This window comes from Verticillium dahliae, genomic scaffold, assembly GCF_000150675.1.
Source record: "Verticillium dahliae VdLs.17 supercont1.9 genomic scaffold, whole genome shotgun sequence".
Classification (NCBI taxonomy): Eukaryota; Fungi; Ascomycota; class Sordariomycetes; order Glomerellales; family Plectosphaerellaceae; genus Verticillium; species Verticillium dahliae.
Genome location: NW_009276929.1, coordinates 95 through 16,759, shown reverse-complemented (window position 1 = coordinate 16,759; position 16,665 = coordinate 95). Strand labels below are relative to the sequence as shown.

At 52.3% G+C, this 16,665-nt stretch overlaps 6 protein-coding genes across 6 annotated transcripts; 3 read left to right on the top strand and 3 right to left on the bottom strand.

The window, feature by feature from the left end:
* Positions 1-963: 963 nt before the first annotated feature.
* Positions 964-2,681, top strand: VDAG_04962 (FAD binding domain-containing protein; the record flags this gene model as incomplete). The annotated part of the gene is made up of 2 exons (XM_009654698.1): positions 964-1,588; positions 1,657-2,681. 2 exons carry the CDS (start codon positions 964-966, stop codon positions 2,679-2,681), a joined length of 1,650 nt encoding a protein of 549 aa, XP_009652993.1.
* A 662-nt stretch (positions 2,682-3,343) lies between these two features.
* VDAG_04961 (aldehyde dehydrogenase) lies at positions 3,344-5,043 on the top strand. Its single transcript, XM_009654697.1, has 3 exons — positions 3,344-3,753; positions 3,803-4,600; positions 4,649-5,043. The coding sequence occupies exons 1-3, from the start codon at positions 3,411-3,413 to the stop codon at positions 4,951-4,953; spliced, it is 1,446 nt and encodes a 481-aa protein (XP_009652992.1). The 5' UTR covers positions 3,344-3,410; the 3' UTR covers positions 4,954-5,043.
* Positions 5,044-5,528: 485 nt separating this feature from the next.
* VDAG_04960 (salicylate hydroxylase) lies at positions 5,529-6,836 on the bottom strand (the record flags this gene model as incomplete). Its single annotated transcript, XM_009654696.1, has 1 exon — positions 5,529-6,836. The coding sequence occupies one exon, from the start codon at positions 6,834-6,836 to the stop codon at positions 5,529-5,531; it is 1,308 nt and encodes a 435-aa protein (XP_009652991.1).
* A 1,068-nt stretch (positions 6,837-7,904) lies between these two features.
* VDAG_04959 (peroxisomal hydratase-dehydrogenase-epimerase) lies at positions 7,905-10,946 on the top strand (the record flags this gene model as incomplete). The annotated part of the gene is made up of 9 exons (XM_009654695.1): positions 7,905-7,960; positions 8,015-8,052; positions 8,109-8,149; positions 8,204-8,434; positions 8,484-8,592; positions 8,652-9,099; positions 9,148-9,556; positions 9,609-10,007; positions 10,059-10,946. The coding sequence occupies 9 exons, from the start codon at positions 7,905-7,907 to the stop codon at positions 10,944-10,946; spliced, it is 2,619 nt and encodes an 872-aa protein (XP_009652990.1).
* A 419-nt stretch (positions 10,947-11,365) lies between these two features.
* VDAG_04958 (uncharacterized protein) lies at positions 11,366-13,817 on the bottom strand (the record flags this gene model as incomplete). The annotated part of the gene is made up of 4 exons (XM_009654694.1): positions 11,366-11,987; positions 12,038-12,158; positions 12,349-13,577; positions 13,633-13,817. 4 exons carry the CDS (start codon positions 13,815-13,817, stop codon positions 11,366-11,368), a joined length of 2,157 nt encoding a protein of 718 aa, XP_009652989.1.
* A 563-nt stretch (positions 13,818-14,380) lies between these two features.
* Positions 14,381-15,904, bottom strand: VDAG_04957 (3-ketoacyl-CoA thiolase; the record flags this gene model as incomplete). The annotated part of the gene is made up of 6 exons (XM_009654693.1): positions 14,381-14,419; positions 14,475-14,586; positions 14,636-14,700; positions 14,761-15,609; positions 15,655-15,750; positions 15,800-15,904. The coding sequence occupies 6 exons, from the start codon at positions 15,902-15,904 to the stop codon at positions 14,381-14,383; spliced, it is 1,266 nt and encodes a 421-aa protein (XP_009652988.1).
* Positions 15,905-16,665: the final 761 nt, after the last annotated feature.

Below are 16,665 nucleotides of genomic sequence, written 5' to 3'. Positions count from 1 at the left end.
ATAGGGTGTTTCAAAATGCCCACAAGCTCACTTGATCGACTGCAGTAAAGGTGGCGCTCGAAATTATCGTGACTGGTAGGTTTACCTCGGGTAAGCCGGAATGTATACAAGCCCTCACAAGAGCATGGCATCCATGATGTCGAGCATAATTCGAGCTGGAAGGCCGCAATTCCTTCCATAAATTCATGAGGAACTTGGTGTAAGTGACTTACCTCCTCAAGAAATGAGGCCTCTCGAATCTGGAACTCAGGGCTAAAGTTCAACGATGTGTGGATCTCAACCCAGGTCGCGATAGGATAGAAGAAGATTTAGACTTACAAGCTAGGTGCAAAGATGAGCAGGATCCTGGAATGCTGCATAGGTCAGCCAGGCCACTGGGATATATCGTTTTCGAAAGCTGTCCCATACGGCATCCTCTAGCCCTGTGGATGAATAGCACGGGAATAAATCGAGGATGAGAAAGGATGGGGAGAGTGATACTATGCTCAGAAAGGTCATCATCCCATGAATAAGACAAAGAACTTGTCCAATCCGAACTCTTTCGGCAGAGGGGCTCAAATTGGTGTCTAAGTAAGTGACTGGGAAGAAACGCCGCCAGGGGGAGGAATACACAGGAAGCCGAAGATAATACGAGTGTGTTAAGCTCAAGTGTTTCCGGCGCGGAGTCTTTTTACCGGCAGCCCAGATTCTTTTGATTGTCGTGTCGGTCGCTGGCTGTGTGCCATTTTTATCGTGAAGGATTCCAGATCCTTGCTATTTCTAGGCCCGCGTAGCCCCTGATAATCAAGATGTCAGCACTAACTCATTTCGGTCGGATCCAAATCTCAGTCTGCAGATCCAGTAAAATGATGCTACGAACGTAAATCTATCGAAAGGGGCTCCCGCCACAGGGATAAGTACCTCATCACGCTGAATATCATCGGCATGCGATTCCGCGACTTTCAATTGACCGACCGCAGCGCCATGGACTCAAAGACATTCATCATTTTTGCGAGCACCACGCTAGCCGTGTTGATTCCCGTTGCATTTCTGTACCGCCTGTGGTTCTCTTCAACTGCAGAATCAGCCAAAAAAGGGGAGATCAATGAGCCGAAAGCGATAATTATTCATCCAGAGCCTGCCAAGTATATCCGAGACCTGGCCATCGCACTTCCCGATAGCCTCATCCTCCCGACAGATGTGCTTGTATTCAACGCTTCTCTGAAAGTTTGGTTTTCCTCACAGAACCGAGACATCATCCCAGCATGCATCGTCAAGCCAAAGAATGAGCAAGAAATCAGCCTGGCATTGACCCATCTCCGTCGAGAGCATAGCATCAGAGCCAAGGACGGAACAACTGTCGGCCAAGGCCTTTTCGCAGTACGAGCGGGCGGAGCCAACCCTGCTACAGGCATTTCGGGCGTGAAAGATGGTGTCATTCTTGATCTGTCGCTGCTTTGCGATATAAAGCCTTCCGCCGATGGGTCCAGTGTCGTCGTCGGCGCAGGTGCTTACTGGCGAGACGTGTACCGAGTTTTGGAGGCTAGGGGACTAGGAGTCGTTGGTGGCAGGTCTTCACCCGTCGGGGTTGGAGGGTCAACATTGCAAGGTGAGTGGCGGATTGTTCTTCCCATATATTCGTTGTCCCGAGCATCTTGTGGCTTATAAGTATAAAAGGTGGTCTATCATTCTGGTCACCCAAATTCGGGATGATATGCAACAACGTGATTAGCTATCAGGTCGTGCTCGCCGATGGTAGCATCGTCACCGCGTCGGCGGACGAGAATGACGATCTATGGCGATCACTCAAGGGCGGTGGCAACAACTTTGGTGTCGTCTCTCAATTCACGTTGCGTAGCTTCCCCGCACCCAAAAACATCTGGACTGGAACTTTTGCGACTCCTGGATTTCTTAGTACTCGCACAATAAGAGCTTTCTACGACCATGGGGAGCGCGCCATGTCAGGCAAACCTGGCTTGTTCGATGAGCACGCTTCGACGCCTATCCTGTCGCTATCCTACATCACAAACCTGGGCATTAAGATGCATTTCTGCCACATGGCCTATACTAAACCGTCAGACAACGGCAACGATTGGCCTGAGTACTGGAAAAGGTCTCCTTTTCGCTCGTTGTGGCGTTTCCAAAATACGTCCAAAAATGAATCACTCCATGATTCCGTCACGACGCTGGGCTCCTTCTCTGTTACTGACGACCGCAATGTTTTTGGAACCACAACAATCAAGAGCGACCTTGCGACACTGTTAGCTGTGCGACAGATCTTCAGTGACGCCACTCCTTCTATCAAGCATGTCAAGAACTGCATGTTCATCTACATCACGCAGATGGTGCTTCCTCGGTGGATAAACAAGGGCGATCCCAATGTGCTGGGCCTTGAGGAATGCCAGGAGCCTCTTGTCATCATCAGCTTCGCCGTCAATTGGGGAACAGCCGAGGACGACGAGGCCGTCACAGGTGCCGTACGCCGGACTATTTCGCGCATCGAGGAATTTGCGGCTGCCAACGGCACAGCTCACCCGTATCGATTTTCGAATTATGCGGCCGAGTGGCAGAAGCCATTGCAAGGATATGGGAAAAACAACTTGCGGGTTTTGCAAGATGTCAGCAAGAAATATGATCCAGAGGGGCTCTTTCAGACAGGATGCTTGGGTGGTTTCAAGCTCGATATCGGGCAGAACTCATGACGGATTGTAATTATTTGACCAGGCAATGATGTTGACAGCATCCTGTCCATGTATCCCCAATTCTATAACGCAAAGCCTCCACTTTCCCCTCGAACACCAGTATCATGCATTCATGCATAACTTCAACAAAATGTTGAGTGGTGTTTTGTTCGTGTGGCATTGGTAGTTAAGGTGATGATTCTTTCCCTGCATCTCTCCCCGAGGCCTCTCCGCGACAGAATGCATGAAGACTAATCAGAGTATAGATCTGTGGGGAAATCTGACTCCAGCTCTTCCCACATGAACATGGAGAAGGTGGCGTGACTAATCCCCAGATACTGCGGTGGCACCGTGGTACCGTGGCGGACCACCGACGATTTTACAATTTATTCCCCGCAGCTGGCAGTGAGCTACTGTAGTAGTTGGCGGTAGGTTCCAGCAACGTCATGCCTGCCTTCCTCGGCAGGGGAGCGCAGAGGAGGAGGTGGATGGCTTCATTATCATGGCAGATGTTCGTTCATGTGGGGTCGACTGTGTCAAAACTATAACCGAAATGACCAGCACTGCTGACCTGCAGGCGACTGATTGTGAGGTGGGATCGTGGAGGCAGTGCATGTGGGGTTCCCCACGGAGGCCGGGTCATTCCATGTGGGATAGCTCATGAGCATTTCACTGCTGAAAATGAAGACCTTATACAGAATTCCATCTGCGGTCCACGGCTCTGGATTCGCGTATTCGACACCATTCAAGATGAGCGTCGACTTTTCTACATATCGCAATATTATTGCTGGCGCGCCACGCACAGGCAAAACCGTGAGCCACGGAATTGATCCTTCGACTCGCAAGCCCCTGTGGGACATTCCCGTCGCATCTGCTCAAGACCTTGATGATGCCGTTACTTCAGCTCAGGCAGCGTTCCCCAAATGGTCGCAGACTTCCTGGAAACAACGACAGGCTTGCCTTCGGCAGGCCAGAGCGTTGCTGCAGGAGAACAGGGAATCCATGGCCAAACTGATTTCATCCGAAGGAGGAAAGCCACCGCAATTTGCTGATTTAGAGGTGGCTCACGGTCTGCGGTATATCGATTATTACGGTAAAGTGCACTGTTCACCGACCTTTTGTACTGGACTGAAACAAAGTAGCCGATATGGAAGAACCAATGCCTGAGATAGTACAGGATGACGCCGAACTACGTCTAACACTGCATTATGCCCCAGTCGGCGTGGTCGGCGCCATATGCCCATGGAACTTCCCCCTCATCTTGGGCCTCTCGAAAATTACCCCGGCTCTGGTCACAGGGAATTGTGTGATCACTAAACCCTCGCCGTATACGCCCTACAGCATTGTTAAGTTTACAGAGATCGTGTCCCACATCTTTCCACCTGGAGTGTTGCAGGCATTGAATGGAGGACCAGAACTCGGGCCTATGATCTGCGACCATCCAGGCATCCAAAAGATCAGTTTTACCGGGTCCACAGCAACAGGTAAAAAGATTATGCAATCGGCTAGCAAGACTTTGAAGAATATTACCCTCGAACTTGGCGGCAACAGTGCAAGCATCATTTGCCCGGACGTCGATGTTGATACTACAGCACCAGAGGTTGCCCTTGGTTCGTTTTTCAACTCGGGCCAGCTCTGTGTGGCTAGCAAGCGCATCTACGTGCACGAAGATGTCTATGACTCGTTCCTCAAAAAGCTTGTCGAAACAGTGGCATCTTGGAAGGTTGGACCTCCTTCCACCGAAGGGGTAATGCTTGGCCCCGTACAAAACGATATGCAATACAAAATAGTCAACTCGATTTTAGACGACACTACCCGCAATGGCTATAAATTTGCCTTGGGAGGGCAGAAGAAGCTGGACAGCTCCAGCTTGATCATCCCTCCTGCCATCGTCGAGTGCCCTCCTGACTCTTCAGTCGTTGTCCAAGTGGAGGCGTTTGGTAAGCTACGGCAGCCATTTATTAGAGCCATGTCTGACATTCTTTTAGGACCCATAGTTCCAGTGATGAAGTGGTCAGACGAAGACGACCTCATTTCGAGAGTCAATGACACCACCACTGGACTTGGAGGTGCCGTATGGTCGAAGGACCTTGTGCGCGCTCATCATCTCGCATCTCGCATTGAGGCCGGTACTGTCTGGATTAACAGTTTCGAGAAGCCCCTTCCACAAGCCTATATTGCCGGTCAGAAGGAGTCGGGCATTGGTGGAGAGGGTGGAAGACAAGGTCTCCATGCGTTCCTCAACCCAAAGATGATCCATCTTTACAAGGCACCCGTGGGGGCCAAACTGTAACGGTCTGTCGTTAGGGTTCATACTCCAGCTTTCTGTAAGAAGAATCTCGCAGTACTTGTAAATTTTCAGGACCTATTCAACCATCATTAGGAATCTTGAGCAACTTTGAGCGGCGTCTTCGTCGTGACTAGGATACCCATGTCTCATACATGCACCCTGTTTGCACAATCCATTACGTTCAAATCACTGGCCTGGATTTAAGGAATACATGCTTTTCCTAAAAGGAAACATGAAAGCAACCCATTGAATCTGAGCGATGTCGATGGACCAGATTGCTTGAAGGGGTCCACACAGCCCGATGTCAGAACATGCTTATGGAGAAAGTGAAGGCCTCTCATATCGTCGGTACCGCAGTCAATATGTAGGGACGGTTTAAGAAGAAATGTGGAAGCCCAACCTCAGAAGCTGTAAGGATCGACCACAGCCGTGATGCACATGTCACTGTAGCATCCTTAGCCCGGCGCGTTCGCTCAGCCTCTCGTTTCAGTTTCCTCTGCAGCTGCCTTCTCATAATACTTTTTATTGACAAATTCAGGCTCCTTGACAATACATTTGGTAGAATCAACACTCAGCTCTCACAGACGGCTGTCATGGCCGCGAAAAAGTCCAGCAAACCTCTCTCGAGCATCCTGCACGCAATCATGGCCGTAGACCATCTGTTGAACTTCTGGGCTTACCCACTTATCTGGCACGGGAGCTCCCTTGGTCTTGGCAGCCGCAAATTGTCGATCTCTCTCCTTCTTTGCTTCCCCATCTTGCAGATGGAGTGACCGAGCTGAAGCAGCGGCTAGGTCCACAATGTTTGAAGTTCGAGGCTTCCTGAGGCGTTCGTAGGCCTTCAAGGAGCGAGGGATTGTCTCCGAGTCAAAACCGGTACCCAGTCCCAGAGATACAATCTCTGCCAAGCAGGCCGCATCCTCGATGGCCATGGCAGCCCCTTGAGCTACATGTGGTAGCGTTGGATGGCAAGCATCTCCTAACAACGCAACCGCTCCACGGGTCCAGGTACCCAATGGCTTATGGCTGCGCAATCGCCATTCGACAACGTCACCCTCAGGCGCGAGGTCAAGCAGCTTCTGAACGAGGGGACAAAAGTCTGCAAATACAGCCTTCATGGCTGTCTTGTCACCCTTGGTCGACCAAGCCGTATTAGTCGGACCCGCAAAGTTCACATCGGGCTGCGTCGTGGCGATATTATATATCGTGTGGTTGTGAACGGGATACGCAATGAGGTGTCTTCTTGGTCCGGTCCATCGTCGCACAACGTCGCTATCGATCAGAGAAAGCAGTTCTGGGTCAGCGACCATTTGTTCGCGATCAACCAGAATGCGGTAGGCTGAGGTTCCAGTTTCCTCAGACTCTGCTGAGAGATCAAGCCCGCTGAGTAGAGAGTCCCGAACAGCAGATTTAATCCCATCGGCTCCAATCAGAATGTCGGTCTGGAGAAACTGGCGAACCTCGCCTTCGTCTTTCACAACAAAGTGAACAGGGCCAGGCCCGAATGACGAAACGGCTTCGAACGTGTGGCCAAAGTGAAAGTGCACTGCAGGCTCAGCCTTGGCGGCATCATAGATACCGCCAGCCAGTGAAGCACGATGGCCGGCATGGTGTGCGTACCCGTACTTCTGGCTGACATCTATCATCTGTACCCGAGCTAGCTCGTCATTCGTTGGACCGTCAAGGACTAATACTTCCTTGACGTTTGTCGCCTCGCGTGCAATGGCGGAATCCTGCCAAATGTCGAGCCTATCGAGGACGCGGATCAAATTTGGTGCAATTTGAATACCAGCTCCAACGAATCCCAGCGCAGGCGCGTTTTCGTAAACATCGATTCTTTTAAATCCCTTTCTGGCAAAAGCGAGTGCGGCAGTAAGACCGCCCATTCCTGCTCGATTTAGAAGACATCAACCTTTAGATTTGCTGACTGGCTTACCGGCCCCGATGATGGACACTCGTGTATTCCGATAGTCTGCCATGGTATCCTCTGATTACGGAACGGAAAGACTTCAAGGATTAGGTAAAGTTCTGTTTGGCGATTGGGGCCAATTGCTTGAACACCAGATCCCCAGCCTAGTGATATAATTGCTTTATCTGGGGGATCACGGAGAACTCCAGTGGGACAGGTGGGTCGGCTGCCGCAATGGCAGCATTGCCTGAGGTAGTCCCCACGCGACGCGGGGTTGGTCTGCCACAATGCATCGTAAGTCAAAGTGTCATGAACGAACGTTCACAAGACAGGTGGGGCTACTGTTGCTTTGCCTTCGGCATCGGGAATCACCCCCGAGGTCCGAAGACGCCCAAGCCCTGGACTCAGTGGAGCCTTGAGGTTAGCATACATGTACGGCGACTGAAGAGGGATGTCTGAGTGACATTGGTACCTCGCTACGGGACAGAGAAACAGGCCAACACGTATGAAAACAACAAATTAATTGGCGAGTGATGCCGTTTTCCAAGAGATTGCTGTTCCAGTACTGGCAGATTATAGAACATGAATTCCGATGCATACGTAGTTAGTTCGATGGGCGACCGTTTCTCAGGGTCGGATTGAGGCGCATGTGGCATGCCAAAGTTATCGCGAACTGCCGAAAATGTTTGCCGAACTGCAGATGGCCAGGGAACGTCCGGCAAAACTGCCGAAAACACCAACCTTGCCCTACCACAGGGGCTTTAGCGTGGTGTGGCTACCATGACTCGCTGCACCTCACCATGTGGCATGGTCACAGTAAGCTCAAGTATACCGATATCTGTCCCCGAAACAATTGCCACGCCATTGACCTCGGTCAGAATCCAGGCTAGGGTCCAATTGACCAGGCCTCGTGGGATGAACTCCAGATCAATAAAGTCGGGCGGCACGTCGCGTAGTAATCAGAGAAGCCAATTAGCACAGAAGAACTCCGGCTTTTCTCGTCTAACGCAGCCTTTTCTCGCAAAAACCGGTAGAACTGAAGATCATGGCAGTACGTGACTTTGAAGGCAGGGTCGCCATTGTAACAGGAGCGAGTCAAGGGTTAGCTTGCCACACGCATTGCACCTCAGGAACTTATTGACTGACGCCTCATAGACTCGGCCGTGCCTGTGCAGAGCTGCTGGGCAGCAGAGGTGAGTAACTTCCCTTGGAAGACGTGATGACCCAGTTCCTGACAATCCCTCCACAGGAGCCTCTGTCGTGATCAACGATCAATTTGGCGATGCCAAGGTGAGATGATGCGGAATTGCACATTAGCACAGGGTAATGTCTGATTTTTGACAGAGCCTTGCGGCCGTGGCGGAAGCCATAGAGAAAAACGGCGGCAAAGCCATTGTTAACACCGACAGCATCCTTAACGGTGGGAAGATTGTTGAGACCGCTGTACAGAGCTTCGGAGGACTGCACATTCTGATAAATGCTGCTGGCTCCGCTGCGCAGTCGAAGAGCTTTGAACATCTGGACGACGCCGAGTGGTCTGCCGAAACAGAGCTTCACATCAAAGGGAACTACTTGGTAAGTACCCCGGAATGTAGGTCATTGAGCGTCGGTTGACCATGATCAGACCACGAATGCAGCATGGAAGCACTTTCGAAACCAAAGCTTCGGTCGGATAATCAACGTCTCCTCCCTAGTAGGATTGCACGGATCACCAGGCCAGGTAGCCACTGCAGGTTTGTGATGCTTCCTTGACCAGACGAAACTTTGGCACTAATAGTCATTCGTCATACAGCAGCAGCACACTCGCAAGTCGGATACAGTTACACGCTCGCTAAGGAAGGCTTGAAGAAGAATATTCTCGTCAATGTGGTCATGCCGATTTCCACAACCGGTTCCGCTGCGCCGAACTTCGATCAATCAGCATCTATCGTAGCTTTCCTGGTCCATGAAAAGAACAAGAAAGAGAGCGGCACGTGCTTCCAGATCAGCGACAATCAGGTGGCTCGACTTCGTTGGCAGCGGTCGGGTGGCTTGCTGCTCCATGCGGACGATACGTTGACGCCTGCAGTGTTGCTGAAGAACTGGAAGCAAGTGACCAACTTTGATAAGCCCGATTATGCTTCTGGCCCACGGGACTTTCTGGATCTTCAGAAGAAGGGGGCGCAGTTGCCGCCAAACGAAAGCACCGATCCAATTTCTTTCAAGGGTCGCGTCGTTTTGATCACCGGCGCTGGTTCTGGGTACGTGGTCTGGTGCCCTCTACATCCCTTTCCCTAACCATTCGATAGCCTCGGCCGAGCGTATGCCCTCCATTTCGCGTCTCTTGGCGCATCTGTCATGGTCAACGATATCGCTGATCCATCGGCTGTCTTGGAGGAGATTCGAGATTTGGGTGGCAAGGCGGCATCAGTCATTGGCTCGGCTGAAGACGGCAAGAAAAACGTGGACGCCACCATCCGTGCCTTTGGAAGAATAGACGTTGTTGTAAACAACGCTGGCATTCTGAGAGACAAGGCTTTCCACAACATGTCAGAAGCGTTATGGGACCCAGTACTCTCGGTCCACCTGGGAGGAACTTACAAGAACATACGAGCTGCATGGCCTCACTTCGTGAAACAAGGCTATGGACGAGTCGTCAACACCACCAGCGTGACCGGTATCTACGGGCAGTTTGGCCAGGCCAACTATGCTGCTGCAGTAAGTTACACCCTCCAGCTGTTATTGAGTCTCTTTAACCCCCAGACCGCAGAAATCCGCCATCATTGGTCTTACGCGCGCTCTGGCCCTCGAGGGTGCAAAGCACAACATCCTGGTTAATGTCATTGCCCCAAATGCAGGCACTAACATGACCAAGAGCATTCTCAGCGACGAAGTATCGAAGCTCTTCCAGCCAGCCCATGTGGCACCAATTGTTTCCGCACTAGCCAGCCACGTCACTGCGCCGAGCATCTCTGGAGGAGTATTTGAAGCGGGAAGCGGATGGTTCGGCAACACGCGCTGGGAGGTCCTCAAGGGGCAATCCAAAGAGGTCAAGAGCTTGGATGAGGCAGCGAGTCTGATTTCAAGCCTCACAGACTCGCCTAAGTCCTACCCCACAACCATCGAGGCGAATATTGGTTTATTTAACCAACAAGATGGAGCACCAAAGGTACGAAGTCTGCGTGACAACCTCAATGTGAAATCTTACTAATGTGATTAGCTGAACTCTGGCGACGTGGTTCTTGCCAATATCCGCAAAGCGCAGAGCACCGCTTCCAAGGCTTCAAAATTTGCATACACACAACGCGATCTCGTCTTGTATGCACTCTCCGTTGGTGCTAAGCATACTGAGCTTCCACTCGTGTTTGAAGGACACAAGGATTTTACCCCTTTGCCAGTCTTTGGACTCATCCCGTTCTTCAACGCCGAAGCGCATTACAAAATGGATGATATCATGTCCAAGTACGACCTGAGATTGCTTCTTCACGTGGATCAATTCCTTGAGATTCGGTCCCCGATTCCCCTTTCGGGTGTCCTCTCAACGTACCCGAAGCTGGTGCAAGTAGTCGATAAGGGCAAGGATGTACTGGTTGTTCAGGGCTTCACAACTGTCGACGAAAACGGCAATGAGATTTTCTACAACGAAACGACAGTGCTTGTCCGCAAGGGCGGTGGTTTCGGTGGAGACGCCCAGCTTCGTGATCGAGGCCCGGCTACGGCTAAGAACGCACCTCCCCCCAGAGCACCAGACTACGTGGTGGAAGAAAAGACGTCAGAGGGTCAAGCTGCCTTGTACCGACTCAATGGTGACCTGAACCCTCTTCACATTGATCCAGACTTCAGCGCAAAAGGAGGCTTCCCAACGCCCATCTTGCACGGCTTGTGCTCGCTTGGCGTGGCTGGAAAGCACTTGTTCCAGAAATACGGATCATTCAAGAACCTCAAGGGCAAGTTCACCAGCCCTGTCCTCCCAGGTCAGACACTCAAGACTGAGATGTGGTTGGAAAACGGCAAGGTGATTTTCCAAGTTGTTGTCCTTGAGACAGGAAAGAATGCTATCAGTGGTGGTGCTGTCACACTTGATCGGGCCACTGTGGCCCGCTTGTAAATTATGTAACTATCAGTTGTGGAGGAAGGTAACAGCTCATAAATGGTACACGGCAGACTAGCACACTCCCGTATCCTCCATGAATAGCATTTGATATCAGGTTCATGAGGTGTGAAATGATCTTTATGGCCACACGAGAGGGGCCTTTCGGCGGTCCAAGCTGCTTAAACGACCTACAGGACAATACTTGGGTCACGAGAATTTGCACTTGACTCTGTAGGCCTAGCACAGCTCCACTTATTGTCGTGGCAGGGCCTTGAATCGTGTACACGGGAATGAGCAATTTATTGACCAATCATTCCATATGAACCGGACCGAATCTCAGTGGCCGAGAACTAGTACTTTTCAACTCAGCCTTAGGCACCCACTGGATCGAGACGAGCAGCAGTGAGCCAATCCTAGCACCCGTCTGGCGACTATCATGAGAACATTGAATCATCAAGGCCCGACCAGATAATGCTCTCTAGCATGTCGTAGTCTGTCTTGCCGGGAGAAAGTTCGGCAAGATGCCACAAACCATCTTCTTCGTCCGCTTGGCTGAGTGGTGGGAGAGAAATGTTGGGATCGAGCCACTCATTCGTGGTCGGTTGAGCCCGGGGCGTGTTGCCGTCAGATACAGATGAGTCCATATCGGACTTCGGCGAGCCTCCAGTGCACGAGTCTGGCAGCGGACGTCCCGTAGCAGGATGTCCCAGGCTCTCTGGACTGGAAGAGCTTCGAATCGTGACAGGCAGGTCTGCTTCATCGGGAAGGTTACCCCGGGAGAGACTCAGGTCGATCGTCAGAGCCAGTCTCATGTAACATCCTGACTGGAACGCATCCAGACGGTCAACCAAGGTGGTAGTTGTGGAGATCTCGGATGTTTCCACCAACTGCGAATCTCGTTCTTGGTTGACGATGACACGAATCGCCCTCGCAAGACCATCGACACCCTCATAGAGGCGGCTATACGTCTTCATGGCTTCGGAGAAGATGCGAGCTTTTGGGCTTGTCGGGGTCGTGTTGCTGTTCAGTGCGAGGGGCAACGCAATACACGGGACACTGAAAGGTTAGTGACGGGCAATTTGCAGCAGTCCGTACATGACACTTACACGCTGACAGGGAGGTAGCGATCTAGGTTGAGCTCGGTCAGAGTTGCCAAACACTTCCCTATGGAGACAGTTGACTCTTGCACTTCTTCTCGAAGATGCACAACATCGCGCGGGGCTGCGCCTTCATTGTCGTAGCACGATAGCATCAATCGATTCGCAAAGGCAATTCTCGCAGAGCTACAGGATGTTAGATTGGCGCACCGATGCAATGGGGTAGGAGGGTAGGACTGACAAGTAATAGATGTGCTGCAGGTTTGTGAACAAGGCGATGGATGGATGGTCGCGGGATTGATTGAACGGATCACTGAGACATTCGACTGTCTTCCCGTGCCATCGATCCAGCGTTTTCTTGCTCATCAAAATCTTGCTATTCTCTTCAACCAGTCCAATCTGTCTTTTAGCACCGGCGTCGCTGTTGTCGAAAGGGAATAGCAGTGCAGACATAGCCACAACCTGGGCGCACATCTCGGCCAGGCCAAGGAAAGCCACAATAAGTTGCTTCTTCGTCCGGGGATCATATACCCTCGAATCGTGAATCTCGTCTTTGAAGTCATCGAATGTCAACGAAAAGGTCGTGTTGGAGTCGAGACCGAGACTCTGACAGGACCGCCGTGACGAGATTGCCAAGGTTCCACCTCGAATGATACAACAGACCCAAAGCTTCCGCAGAGACATCTGAACCTCGCTTGACGAACCAGGTTTAGCCGGGTTGAAGTTCCACTGATGAGCCCTGACTGATCTTGCGTTCTCGATGGCCGCACGGAGCCAGCCGGTATTGGGTTTGATTGCCGCTTCTTCGAATGGCGGTGTCCAGTATGACAACAGCAGTGCAGCCTGGGCCATGTGAAGTTGAGATTTCTCCGTCTCGAAGTCGTAAAGCATCTTAGCTCGTCCATACATGATCCTGCGGGCAGCACGAACAGAACTATAGCCCAGCTGCTCAAGCGTGTTGGCGGAAACGAAGCTGCAGGCAGTAAAGAGCATCGCTTGGAGCACGAGCAACGAGAACCGGTTTGGGGATTTCCCCGGGTCGACGCCGTGATACATGTCCCAAAAGGTTGCTTCGTTGACCAAGGGGAAGAACGGATGCACATAGCGGAAGTACTGCTGGAGGATTTCATCAAGATAAACACGAGATGGCACTCTAAGACATTTCTTGAGCTCCAGAAAATTAATATCCTCCGGGGGAAGCCGATGCAGGTTGGACACTGTAAGGAACGGATATGCGGATATGGGCACCGTCGTGGTGAATGCCCGTTCGCTGTGCCGAAACTCGTGCCATGGCGAGGGCTCATCTCGGTCTCTTGGAGGTGGTCCGTCATCTCGAGGTGCATTTTCTGTTGCCGGCGAGGGAGGTCGAGTCAAGACGATGTGTGTTTCTGAAGCTCCCGTGTGCTGGTGGATGTCGGGTCTCGGGCTTCGTGGCATGTCAAAGTTGGTAGCCCCGTCCGGGCGCCTACTTCGAGGCTTTCGCAAATTGGAACGGTGTTGCTCAAGAAGAGCTGCCGTGGATGACGAGTAGTTCGACTCGCGCGACCATCTGCGAAGCATGTTGGTTAATTGATGCAGTGCTCAATGGCAGGGCGTCTGCTCACCTTCGGTTCGACCGCTCCGGAACCACGCAGGTCTCGTGGTCGAGCCGACAATTAGAGCATGGGCTGCCAGTCAGGGCGACATTGCACCTGACTTTGCGCTGACGACAGACCAAGCAGGCCTTGGAAGCCCGGGTGCGTGTTTTCTTGGGACGATTGTCGGCTTCGGTGGGTTGTGCAGAAGACATTGCTGATGTCAACAAACGGAAAGCTGGGGAGAAGGGTTTGATTGATTGAGCCTCCACTGGGGACGCTGGCGACGCTGGCGCGCCTGTGGTCATTAAATGGGACAACATGGGGACTCTAGGGGGTAAGAGGGGGCCGCTCCCCACATGCGGGCATTATTGGGGCGAAGCCCCAGACCTATCCGGCCGGCCGGCAGTCCTGTGTGGGCCTAAAATGCATGGGCAGAGGCTAGGCAAGCTAGGCTAGCGTACATTCATGCTCAGATGGGCTTCGCAACCCCACTCACCAGGTCTGGGGTAGACAAAGGAGGGTGCGGAGGGCTAGCAATACTGGGGATCGTGGAGCAGGCGTGCCATTTCAGTGCCTGGAACACCCGGGGAAACACGCCTCTCACCCTTAGCGGGATTACTGATTCCATGTATCGGCAATTGGCAGCGGCTACGGCTTCCCCGTCGCATGACGCAAGTCAACACTGATGTACTGATTCGCTGCTCGATTGTGCTGACTACCTAGGTACCTACGATACACACGTATTCCATCTCCCCACATTTCATCGCCCCTGATTTCATTGCTCTGACACTAACAGGCTGGCCATTCCCAATCCCTGGGACCTCAATTAGTCTAAACCCTTCTGGTAGGAGATCTGGGGTAACACTCACAGTCCCAACGCACATGGACGTCACGGCGATCTTACCACCAGTGCGCTTGAGCTCCGACAGTGCTGTCACTATCTGACGGGCACCAGTGCAGCCAAGTGGATGGCCAAAGGCGCTATAGCCATATTAATTAGCCGCCCTTGAGATTGGAAAATACGACTTACATCGCTCCGCCGCGGGGGTTGAGTCGAGCGGGATCAAGCTGAAGTGCCTCGGTGCAGTAGACCAACTGTGCATGGCAACACCATTAGAAATGATTTAATCACAATGATATGTGCGATGAACCTACCATAGACGCGAATGCCTCGTTGATTTCGAAGATATCAACGGCTTCCTTTGAAAGCCCAACCTTGCTCAGGAGCTTGGGAATCGCGTACGCGGGCCCCACACCCATGACGCGTGGCTCGACCCCGACCACCGTGGACAAAACGAACTTGCCGAGAATTGGCTGTTGGAGTCTCTCAGCAACTTCGCGGCGCATGATCAAGACCGCGGCAGCTCCGTCGGTAATCTGCGAGGCGTTGCCGCCCGTGGTCGTCGCGGGAGGCCACTGAGGGAAGGCCGATCGAATCTTGGAAAGACCCTCCTTCGTGGTGCCCGCGCGGATGCCGTCATCCTTGTCTACAGTCACTTGCTGGATTTCACCCGTCTTGGGGTCCTTCCAGGTTGTTGTGACGGGCACAATCTCATCTCCCATAAATCCAGCGTTCTGGGCGGCCTCAGCCTTCTGAAACGAAGCCGCTGCATACTCATCTTGTCTTTCTCTGCTGATGTTGAAGTCTCGTGCAACGTTCTCTGACGTCCAAGGCATCAAGCGGGTCGCGTCCTCAACGAGGGGATTGGCCATGAATCCATCAGGAAACTTGGGAGCGCCATTATCGGGATTGTTACTCATGCTCTCGGCACCGACAGCGATTCCAATGTCAATGCTGCCCAGCGCAACCTTTTGAGCGACGGACTCAACCGCAAGGAGGCCGGATGAACACCAGCGACTGACGTGGGAAACAGCAGTCGTAGCGGGGAATCCAGCGGCGAAACCTGATGCGCGCAACGTGTATGGCGCGTCCTTGTGAAGAACATTACCCAGTACAATCTCCTCGACCAGTTTCGGGTCGATGCCGGATTTTTTAACCGTGCTCTGCAATTGTCAGTAGCGCCCGAACACTCAGAACCCGATACATACCTGCAGGACGGATACCAAGAGACCCTCCAGCGGAGTATCCTTGAGCTTCCCTTTCTTAGCTTTTGTCAAGGGCGTTCGGACTGCGAGCGTGATGACCTGATGTAGTGAGAATGAGTTGTAATCGTCAGATCTCGGATACACTGACCACATCCTTCGGATCTTTGGCCTGCAGTCGTGCCAGTGCCGCCTGGTCGGCACCTCCTGGGAGCTGCGCTGCCAGGCCTTGAATTCGTTGAGCTGCTGTAGACATTGTGGTTATGACGATGATTCTCAGTGTTGCGAATCAACTGATTCCTCAGGGACAAGAAGCCGATAAATAAGGTTGTGGCTGCCGTCGTAATTTGCCGACTTTGCCATACAGCATCCCGACGGTCCGGGCTCGGTAGGCCCCACACAAGAGACCGAACTTCGGCATCTTCGATTTGCCGAGCTTGTCAGATCTGGGGATCTTAGCACATTGTATTTCAATTGGCCAATGGACCAACAAATATGCATCTCGAACACGGCCTCCGCAACATCTCACACCCACTAATCCTTCAATCAAATTATCAACATCAGCAGAATGCCTCCTTCATTACGAGTTCCCACGGAGAAAGTCGCGATTGCGGCCTCTGCCGCGGCAGCGACTGTGGTCGGCGCCCTGTACGCCAATAGGCGATATGGGGTTTCCTACGACATAAACCAATTGCTCGCCGAACAGTCGTTCCGAAAGCGGTTCCAGGAACGCGTCGGTGCGTTGGGCAATGATATGACTGTTTTCCACATGTTCGAGCTAGCAGACCCACGGGCAGAGGCTCTTTGGTTTGAGGGCCGCACCTGGACGTACGGGGAGGTTCTCGCTGGTGAGTCTGGTCGCGATCAATTGGCCGTCTGCGATAGCTGACATGATTCGCTGCAGAGGCAAGCAGATTGGCAGCGATTTTCCATCGTCAGGGAGTTTCCAATGGAGATGTCGTCGCAGTTTTTGCTACCAACTCTCCTGAGATGGTATTTACCATAGTCGCAACATCC